This window comes from Gracilinanus agilis, chromosome 2, assembly GCF_016433145.1.
Source record: "Gracilinanus agilis isolate LMUSP501 chromosome 2, AgileGrace, whole genome shotgun sequence".
Lineage (NCBI taxonomy): Eukaryota > Metazoa > Chordata > Mammalia > Didelphimorphia > Didelphidae > Gracilinanus > Gracilinanus agilis.
In genome coordinates, this window is record NC_058131.1 from 569,238,388 (window position 1) to 569,248,900 (window position 10,513).

The 10,513-nt window shown below is 43.9% G+C and overlaps 1 protein-coding gene across 2 annotated transcripts in view; it reads left to right on the forward strand.

Annotated features, from left to right (window-relative positions):
• The first annotated feature begins 1,176 nt into the window (after window positions 1–1,176).
• Window positions 1,177–10,513, forward strand: part of CALML4 (calmodulin like 4) — an 18,385-nt gene continuing 9,048 nt past the window's right edge. The window contains exons 1-4 of one of the 2 annotated variants that reach the window (XM_044662401.1): window positions 1,177–1,289; window positions 1,392–1,422; window positions 4,962–5,102; window positions 9,384–9,572. In XM_044662401.1, the coding sequence (XP_044518336.1) occupies window positions 1,287–1,289; window positions 1,392–1,422; window positions 4,962–5,102; window positions 9,384–9,572 (364 nt within the window). In that variant the 5' untranslated portion in view covers window positions 1,177–1,286. Of the gene's footprint in view, window positions 1,290–1,391; window positions 1,423–4,961; window positions 5,103–9,383; window positions 9,578–10,513 lie in introns of both variants that reach the window. The other variant, XM_044662402.1, reaches the window with a different exon arrangement.

The following is a 10,513-nucleotide window of genomic DNA, read 5'->3' on the forward strand; positions in this document are numbered from 1 at the left end:
GGGAGGTCCTGGGTTCAAAGCTGGCCTCAGACATTTCCTAGCTGAGTGACCCTTGGACAAGAACCCCTTTGCCTATTCCTGACTACTCTTCTGCCTTGGAATTATACACAGTATTGATTCCAAGACAGAAGGTAAGGGTTAAAAAAAAATCCCAAATGGGGTCACCAAGAGTGAGATATAACTGAACAACAGGTTAGTCTTCACTAACTTGAGCCCTTGCCCCATCCTGCCTTTCTCCCCTTCTGCATGTCCAACGATCCCATGTCCATAGGCAGAGGGAAGAATCATACTTTGATTCCCCTATCTTATGGAGGGTGACTAAAGCCCAGAAAGGTCAAGTGACTCACCTAAGGTCTCACAGTAAATGACAGCTGGGGCTGGAGCTTCTGTCTCCAGGTCCATTGCTCTTCTTTATGGCACATTGCCTTCCTTCCTAGCAAAAGTAGAGGAAAGACAGTCAAGGACGGATCCTTTGGGAGCTATTATCCAGGTTGGGGATTATTCAGATCATTTCGTTTCTCCAAGCAAATGAAGAAATCTCTCCTGTCTTCCTGTTTGTCACCACCTGTTTTGCTGTTAACAGGCTTGTCGCTAACTGTTAATTTTGGAATATCTGTGGATTTTTCCCATTTATTCTGACCCTCCATACCTACCCCATGCCCACCAATCACCAAAGAATTATACAATCTAGATGAAAAATTAAGACAAAAGAGCTTAATGCAAAGCAGTCTCACCCAGTCCCAGTCAAAAGGTGAATTTCTCTGGCCAAAAATCAAGACTCAGCCATTATTTGAATTATGTAAAAAATAACTCCCATCATGAGATGGTGGCATCTTTGGTAGGGGGCATTTGAGTGCTTTGTGAGGGCCAGAGGTCTAAGGACCATCAACCAGCCTGTGCTATTCCATCCTTAGGGCTCGAGCCCCTCTGGGTTCTAGAGACCTCTAGAGTGATCTGTCTCTCCAGGAGCCCCCACCTACCCAGGAGTGGATGGATCACCCCCAAAGCCAGGGTCCCACGTTCTCAGCCATTTCCCTAGAAACCTTCATTTTCATTTGTGGTCCCCTTCCTGGGCAGACGTGGCAGCTGCTGCTGCAAGTTGGAATCCGACCCTGCTGTACAGATGGAGCCTGGTTGCCATGGCAGCTGGGTATTTATTACCATCCCTCTCCACCCCAAGTTGGCATTGGCTGGACTTTAGCATTGAATCAACAAGAAGGGAAGTAACAAAGGCAGGGAATCTTGAGAGTCCAGGTAGACAGCTCCAGATCCAAACAGAGGAAATCATGGTGAGTGAACGTTGTCGGGCTCTGGTTGGGATGAGCGTGGACCAAGGAAGAGGAGCCGTGGAGCATTTCTTCTTGTTAACTTTCTCTCTTTCTCTGCTACAGGCAAAATTTCTGTCCCAGGATCAAATTAATGGTATGTACAGTTCGCTTTTTAATTAGCAGGAGCAGTCAAACACATGTACCAGTTTGAGGCAGTTATTGTAAAAGCCAGCCTCCTTCTGGATAGTTTTGCTATATTGATTACAGCTGCTCTGGTCCTTGAGGGTGGCTGGGTAAGGGCCAGGTCCACAAGCCGGGGCAGGGAGGGTGGCAGGGCCTGGCTCTGGCCTCTGGTCTCTCCCCTTCTTTATTCTTTTTAATGAACCAATTGAAAATACTTAGCCAAAATGAGAGATGTTGAGAATCCAAGTGAAGAATGCCCTCAGTTCTTTCCATTTAGTCTCTCATGCAGTCCAGTCCCCTTCTTTTATGAGGAAATGGAAGCCTAGAGAATGGAAGTGACTTGTTTAAGGTCATGCAGCAAGCTCAAAGTAGAGCAGATACCAGCTTCATGGTATGGTCTTTCTCTCTCTCTTTTTTAACCCCCTACTTTCTGTCTTAAAGATACTCTAAGACAGAAGGGCAAGGGCTAGGCAAACGAGGACAAGTGACACACCCAGGGTCACACTGCTAGGAAGGGTGTGAGGGCAGATTTAAACCTGGGACCTCCTGGCTCCAGGTCTGGTTCCCTATCCCTTGTACTCCCTGGCTGCCCCAATAGTAGGGTTTCTCTAAAATACATCCCCGCCCGCAAATGAAATGAAGAACATTTGTACATTTCCTGCTTCTCTCACATTGGCAAAGTGGGAGAGGGTACGGGGGGGAAAGAACGTGAAGGAATCAAAGGCTTTTTGCCCGGACCCCTCCAAGGGATCATCCCGTTCCTACCCCCGGGGCCGCTCTTCTCTCCCCAAACATCAAGGCTGTGGAAGAGCTGGGTAAGCGGCCAGCCCCTCTTCGTGTCCCCCAGCCACAGGGGAGAGGTCTGCGGGGCCGCTTCAGTCTCTCCACCCTCCCTTCGCCCTCCCCGCAAGGCTGCCCATCCACCCTCTTCATCCCAACACAACATGACAGCGGGCGACAGGAATTCAGACCATTAATTCCTGCTCCCCGAGCGGAGCGTCCTCAGACCGAATTAGGCTTCGGCAGGAAATGAAGATGTCACGTCCGATTTCTTTACGTTCCACTTAAAACCTCCAGTCCCATCCCCCTGCTCCCCACGAGGTGTCTCCTCTAATTAGCCCGCCGTTCGGCCCCTCTGGCTTCCAGCCCTCTCTCCCACAATCCTCCCGCAGCTCCTCCACCCAAGACCTGGGAGAATCGGGAGGCAGCGCCCGGACGACAGGGGAAGTTTGTGGCGAGAGCAGCAGGCCCCCTCCCCCAACTTTCCTCTGTTTACTGAAAGGCAGCTAATTGACTTTGAACACCGCCCACCCGGCCTTTCATTAGTATTCCGGGCTGTAACCCTACACACATAAATGTTTCAAAAGCTTTTTCCCCCACTAGAGATCCTTTGGCTCTCTGATGGATGTTCCGAGGCTGAGGAACTCCATAGTTCATTAATTAGGAAACATTAAGAGGCCTCCGGCTCCCTCGTAGCCATCATGCTCTGTTCTCTTTTCCCTGCCTCCCCACAAAACCCACCCACAGCCTGGTGTTTGCTCCCAGCCGGGGGCCGGGCGCCGTCTGAGGGGGTAATTGGGGTGCGGCCTGACCCCCCGAGGAACTACTTAGTTTGGTTTCTTAAAATGGTCCGACTGAAGAGAGTCCCGACACCAAGAAACCTTGGGAGCAAAGGTTCAAGGATTTGGAACTGACCTCCTCTAAGGGAAGAGAAGAAAAAGGAAATTTATCCGCCATGAGCAAGTGGAAGGGAGATAAGGCCCAGCAAGAATTTCACCCCTCTTGTAGAGGAAATGAACTCCAGGCTCAGCTAGACCTAAAGAGGAACTTCCTAAAAGTGGAAGATCACAGAGAGATCAGAGAGAAGAAGATCGATGCTGGGCCTGGAGTCAAAAAGACGAGTTCAAATTTGATTTCAGACATTTATCAGCTGTGTGATTTTGGCAAGCCGCTTAACTGCTGCTGTCTGCCTCAGTTTCCTCAACCGTTAAACGGTATAATAACAGCACCTATCAGTCAGGGTTGTTGTGAGGAACAAATGAAGAGAAAGATTGTAAAGCACTTGGCACAGTGTGGGGCACCCACAAGGTGCTATAGAAATGCTATTAGGAGGAAGAAACTGAGCCTTAGAGAGGTGAAATGACTTGTCTGGAGGTTACATAAAAAAAAAAAAAAAAAAAAAAAAAAAAAGCAAGCAGACCTTGGGCTTGAGTCCCAAATGCAGTGTTCTTTTCCCCAAAGGGAAGAGGCATCTGTGGAAGGTTGTAGAGTGCTTTTATTTATTTATTTTTAACTTTTTTTAAATTAAAATTTTTTTTCACTTAAAAATCATTTTCTCTCCCTCCCCTCTCCCTACAAGTATGTGTGTGTGAAAAACAGGAAAACAAAAGGTTTTTAATAGATATATAAAAACGGACAGCTAGGTGGCTCAATGGATTGAGAGCCTAATAGATAGAGATGGCAGTTCAAATCTAGCCTCCGATACTTCCTAGTTGTATGACCCTGGACAAGCCTAGCCCTTACCACAATTCTGCCACAGAACTGATTCCAGTCTTCTGGAATCATAGCCCATCATTGTGGTGATCAGAGAGAGGGTTTAAGGCTTTCAAAGTTGTTTTCACAGCTGCTGTTATTGTACAAATTGTTTCCCTTGTTCTGCTTCCTTGAATGGAGTGGTTTAAACACAGGGCAATGATTTTTTTTTTAATAGTAAGAATCCACACACCTCACCCCAGTTCTTGCCTTCAGGCAGCTTATAATCTAATAGGGGCATAAAACAAAAACAAATAACTTCACTCAAATGTCAGATGGGGGTGCAGCTAGGTGACTCAGTGGAAAGGGAGCCAGATCTGGAAAAGGAAGATCCTGGGTTCCAATGTGACTTCAGACACTTCCTAGCTCTGTGACTCTGGGCAAGTCACTTGACTCCAATGGCTCTTTTGCCTTGGTATACTTAGTATCTGTTCTAAGGCAGAAGGTAAGGGTTTAAAATAAATCAGGTAAAATGGAGGATTCTTTCTTATCTTATCTTTTTATTTTATTAACCCTTACTTTCTATTCTAGTAACAAAGACAGAAGGGCAAGGGCTAGGCAAAGAAGGTTCAGTGCCTTACCTGCCCAGGGCAATACAACTGGGAAGTGTCTGAGGACAAATTCGAACCAGGGTTCTCCTGACTCCAGAACCGGCACTCTACATAGACCCTGAGCCACCTTGCTGCTCCCCCCCAAGGGGTTCTTTAAAAATAGCCTGGTTTTCTCACCAGTCGGTGCATTTGGGGGACGCAGGGATGTGGACCAGATGCCCCGGTGAGTTGCCATATAGCAAATCGCGCCCGAGCCCTTCCCCGGGAAGCGGACGACATCTTCCTTTGGGGAAGCTGGGGTTTTTCGGGGTGGCTCGGCTCCCCTCACCTGTTCTGTGGCCCACTGGCGGGGAGGTCGCCTTTCTTTCCCACCCCTGCTAAGGATGAAGGACTCTTTCCTTTGTTTCCGTCTCCTACCCTGAACCAGAGTTCAAGGAATGCTTCTCCCTCTACGACAAGGGACAACGAGGGAGAATAAAAGCTAATGACCTCATTGTGGTGATGCGATGCCTGGGGGCCAGCCCGACCCCGGGAGAAGTGGGAAGACACCTGCTGAATCATAAACTAGGTAAGTCAGCTGGAGCCAGGAAGCTCTGGAGGGAGCCGAGCAGAGGTTATTAAGTAAGAAGCAGGATCACGCCTACAGCCACAGCTGTCAGCCTGGTGGGGAAGCCGAGGCAGTGGAGTGGGAGGACCACGGAGGAGGCAGAATATAGGCCACCAGGAGCAGCCTGGGAAGGGGGAGAACTAGAGGCAGAGGAAACCGGGCGGGGGAGCGGCACTGAGCAATGCCCTTCCTTCCTCCCACTCCCCTCGCCCCCAGCCCCCTCAGCAACCCCAAAGTCCTATGTGGAGACAGGAAGAACCCCGTATAAAAGAAAAGACCCTTAGCCCCATGGTCTTGTGAGAGGAGAGAGGCAGAGCGAGAAATGATAGCCGCTGGATACTCTGGATACGGGGGAGGGCATCTGCCATCTACACTCAAGCATCATGGGGAAAGAGTTAGACGGCAGGAGATGAGGGCACAGCAGTCAGACCCAAACTGGAGCCTGAAGCCAGGGAGCCTGAAAACCTTGAGCCCAAGATTCTCTTTTCTTTTTCCAAGTGTTCTTCCTTATAAACTGAACAATTCTGGACAAATATAAACATTTCCATACAAGAAGGACAAAAAAAAAAAAAAAAAGATTGTATCTGAAGCCATGACCTTTGGTTAGTTTATTTTTAATTAAATTAAATTTTTCTTTTCCCTTAATTTTCTTTTCTTCCAATTCTATTCCTCCCCTCTCCCATCAAGGAAAACCAAAACCTTTGAAGTTCTTTTTGATAAACTTAACAATTATGGACAAACAAATACAATTCCACTAACAAAGAACAAAAGATTATACATGAAACCATGACCTTTAGTTAGTTAATTTGTTGATTGATTAAAAAAATTTTTTTTCAAACCTTACCTTCACTGGGTTAAGGTAGTCAGGGTTAAGTGACTTGCTCAAGGTGTTAGTTTATTTTTAATTAAATTTTAAAAAATGTATAACCCTTACCTTCTTTCTTAGAATCAATACTGTGTACTGGTTCCAAGGCAGAAGCCATAAGGGCTAGGCAATAGGGGTTAAGTGACTTGCCCAGGGTCACACAACTAGGAAGTGACTGAGGTTAGATTTGAACCCAGGACCTCCCATCTCTGGGCCTGTCTCTCAATCTACTGAATCACCTAGCTGCCCCCTAAATATTTTTCAATTAATAAAAACTTAGTTTTCTTTCCTTCCTATCTCTATTCCATAACCAAAGAAAACAAAACCAAAACCCCCTGATGTTCTTTGTTAGAAACTTAACAGTTATGGACAAATATAAATATTTTCATATACAAAGAACAAAAAAGATGATTGTAAATAAAACCATGACTTTCCATTTGTGTATTTTTAATTAAATTACTTTTTAAAAATAATAACAATTTAATTTTCTCTCTTTCCTACCTCCATTCCCCTCCTCATTATCACAGAAAACAAAACCAAAAAACCCTTTGACTCTAAATGGTCAAACAGAAAAAAATTCCTATAATGGCCATGTCTACTAATGAATGTTTCATTCTGCATGCCAAATCCATTTCTCTGTCCAGAAGTGGGAAGCATGTTTCACCAGTGGTTCTCTAGAATCATGAAGAATCATTGCATTGATCAGAGTTTTGAAGTTATTCAAAGTTGTTTGTCTTTTTGGAGGTTTTTATTATGTATAAGTTGTTCTCCTGGTTCTGCTCACTTCATTTTGCTTCAGTTCATACAAGTCTTCCTAGGTATCCATCTCTTTCATCATCTTTTTTTCCTTTCCTTTCCTTCCTTCCTTCCTTCCTTCCTTCCTTCCTTCCTTCCTTTCTTCCTTCCTTCTTTTCTTTCTTTCTTTCTTTCTTTCTTTCTTTCTTTCTTTCTTTCTTTTCCTTTTTTTTTAAACTCTTACTTTCTGTCTTAGTAACTCTCTAGCAAGGGCTAGGCAAACAGGGTTAAGCAACATGCCCAGGGTCATACAGCGAGGAAGTATCTGAAGTCATATTTGAATCCAGGTTTTATCAACTCCAGACTAGTGCTCTATCCACTGGGCCACCTTAACTGCCTTCATCATTTCTTCTAAGGGCTTCTTTTCCAAGCATATCTGTGCAATATTTGCATCTGGAAGGATTCAAGTACTACATGAATTGATCCTAATAAAGCTGATGTGAAGGACATATTGTATGTATAGGGCGAGGGTGGTCTGAAAAGAATAATTCAATAATTGGCATGTGCCTAGCAGTAGCTGATGGGGGAATAGATAGAGCTCTGAGTCTGAAGCCTGAAAAGACTCAAGTTCAAATTTGCCATCAGACACTTACTAGCTGTGTGACCCTGGGCAAGTCACTTAGTCTCTGCCTCAATTTCCTCACCTGTCAAACTGTGAGATTATATTTGTAAAAAGCGCTTAGCATCTAGTAGGCATGACAGAAAAAATTCCTTCTCTCCCCCTTTCAAGTTTGCAATGTGTATGTTTCACACATATTACCTAATCTGAGCTTAACCTTATAGAAGAAGGTACTACAGATATTATCCTCACTTTTCAGAGGAGGAAAGTAAGTTCCTAGAGGATAAGTAGTTTGCCCATGGTCAAACATCTATTAAGTTATAGATTTTGTGCTAAAAAGGATCTTATGCCATCAACTCTCCGAATTTTACAAGTGAAAAAAAATGGAATTAAGTATGCGATGTATATCAGAGGTGGGGATTCAAACTGTGGCCTTCTGACTTCAAATCCCATAGCCTTTTCGTGTTGTGTGGCACTAGATTTCCTATTTCCACTTTAAGATTTGAACCCCTGGTCATCCTGACTCCAAGTTCAACATTCTATCCATTGCTCTGTACTGGTTTTGCAAAAAGAAAAAAATGCCCCCAAACTGTAACTCGGGAATGATATGTGATATGTATGACTGAAGTATTTGTGTGAGAGAGACAGAAAGAGACAGACAGATCCAACTCACCAGTGGCTGACACCAACTGAAAGTCCTAACTCCCTGCTTTACAGAAAGGGTTCTCTCCCAAGCCCCAGAGTGCTGGTAGGAATGGGTCTTCTTTTCCGGTTTTGTTTTACAAGAGATGGGTGGGCAATGTGCTGTTATTTTCTGAGTTTTTATCTTTTCACAGGAAGTCAAAGTCTGCTGAAAACGCTGTTCCTTCAATCACACTCAAGTGTTTCCTTTTTTTTTTTTTTTTTTTAATGTTTTAAAAATTAAAACCCTTACCTTCTGTCTTGGAATCAATCCTGTATATTGGTTCCAAGGCAGAAGGGCTAGGCTCTGCAGGTTAAGTGACTTTCCCAGGGTCACACAGTTAGGAAGTATCTGAGTTTAGATTTGAACCCAGGACCTTACACAGTTAGGAAGTATCTGAGTTCAGATTTGCAACCAGGATCTTCTGTCTCTAGGCCTTGCTCTCAATCCACTGAGCTACCTGGCTGCCCCCACACCTCAGGGTTTCTGATAATTCAGGAGCTTGAACAACTCCTGCATACATCCCTTCTGAGCCCACTGCCGAATGAGTTAGAAGCTCTCATACATAAATGCTGAGAATGAAATTTAAGGACCTTGGAGGCAAATCTCAGAATCACAGAGTGTTAGTGCCAGAAGGGACCCTTGGGATGACTGGTTTGATGCTGGATTTGAAGATTTGGGTTCTAGTCTAGACAGTAACTAGGGTGGAATAATCAGAGCTTCGTTTCAGAGCATCTGAATTTAGATATCACGAATGGTTCTTAGGATCCACTGTCTCAAAATGATGAATTCCCTGGAATCTTATGTTGTACTTTCCCAGGCAGATCCCTTCTCACCAACCTTTTGCTCTAGGCATTGAAATTACTAATTATAGTGCTGAGTTCAGATTTAGTCATAACCTCTATAAGCCTGGAGAATAATTTAATATTGGTTATTTTAATTTAATGTAAATATTAATCATTTAATATGTCTGGGTCTCCATTTCCCCATATATAAAGTAAGGATATTGAAACTTGTTTTGCTCCAAGTCCTTTCCATCTCTAAATATTATGAATCCCCTCCTTTTTCAGATGAGAAATCCAAGACCAGAGACTTGCCCAAAGTCTCACAGTTAGGAAGGAGCAAAGTTGGGATTTGGATCTTCTGACTCCAAGATTCATCCCATTGTGCCATATTTCCTTCAGTCCGTAGGGTATACAACTATAGAAAAATTGAAAAGGCAGGTCCCTTTTTTTTTTTTTTTTTGTTCTTCTCCTAAATGGATTTGATACTTAAATCCTCATTAGCCACTCTCAGATCTCCTGGAGCAAACTCTTCTCCTTATTCCTTGTGAATTTCCAGACAGAAATTCAGAACTGGATTTTTCCACCTTCCTTACCATCATGCATAAGCAAATGCAACAGGAAGAGCCACAAAAAGAAATTCTGTTGGCCATGTTGATGACTGATAAAGAGAAGAAGGGGTACATTACTGCAGAAGAGCTGAGATCCAAACTCACTAAAATGGGAGAACGACTGACCAACAAAGAAGGTAAGGTATGTGGCCAAAATTCAGTGACCCACCCCAGGCACATGAACAGCACAGGATGAGTGGCCATTAGCTCTTGCCCATTTCTGCTGCTAATGCAGGGATGAGAACTGGCCTGTTGCTAGGCCGGACTGAATGGATCTTTCCAGCACTTATGATCCTTTTCTATACTTTACTTGTCATCTCCTCATAATATTGTTGGTTAGTGGTATCTGACTTTTTCTGACCCTGTTTGGGGTTTTCATGACAAAAATACTGGAGTGCTTTGCCATTTCTTTCTCTAGTTCATTTTACAGATGAGGAAACTGAGGCCAGTAATGTTAAGTGACTTGCCCAGGATCACACAGGTAGTGTCTGAGGCCACATTTGAACTCAAGTCTAGTCTTCCTGACCTTATTTGCTAAGTTCACTCAGCAGAAGTGAGGAGTTATAGAAATGAAATCATAAAATTACAAGAACATTCATAGGAGCAGTTTGTATTATAAACCCCCAGTCAAAACAGAACTTTAGCCAAAGCTCTGTAATTGAATTCAAAGGAATTTCCTATTCTTTTAATATTACAAACACAGTGTATGGAAACTGGGAGGGCTACAAACATCTCAAACCTAAGCTCACTTAAGAGTCTCTCTCTAATTCTGACCAACAAAGGAAAGCAGGAAATGGCTCCCTTGTTTCTGTGGGGCAATATGGTCAGAAAAGTATTAGGTGGAATCAGATCTGGATTGGAGTCTTGTTGTGGGAGCTTGGACAAATTATTTAAACTCCATATTTCAGTTCCTTCCAGTTTCTTCCTCTTCCTTCCTTCCTTCCTTCCTTCCTTCCTTCCTTCCTTCCTTCCTTCCTTCCTTCCTTCCTTCCTTCTTTCTTTCTTTCTTTCTTTCTTTCTTTCTTTCTTTCTTTCTTTCTTTCTTTCTTTCTTTCTTTCTTTCTTTCTTTCTTTCTTT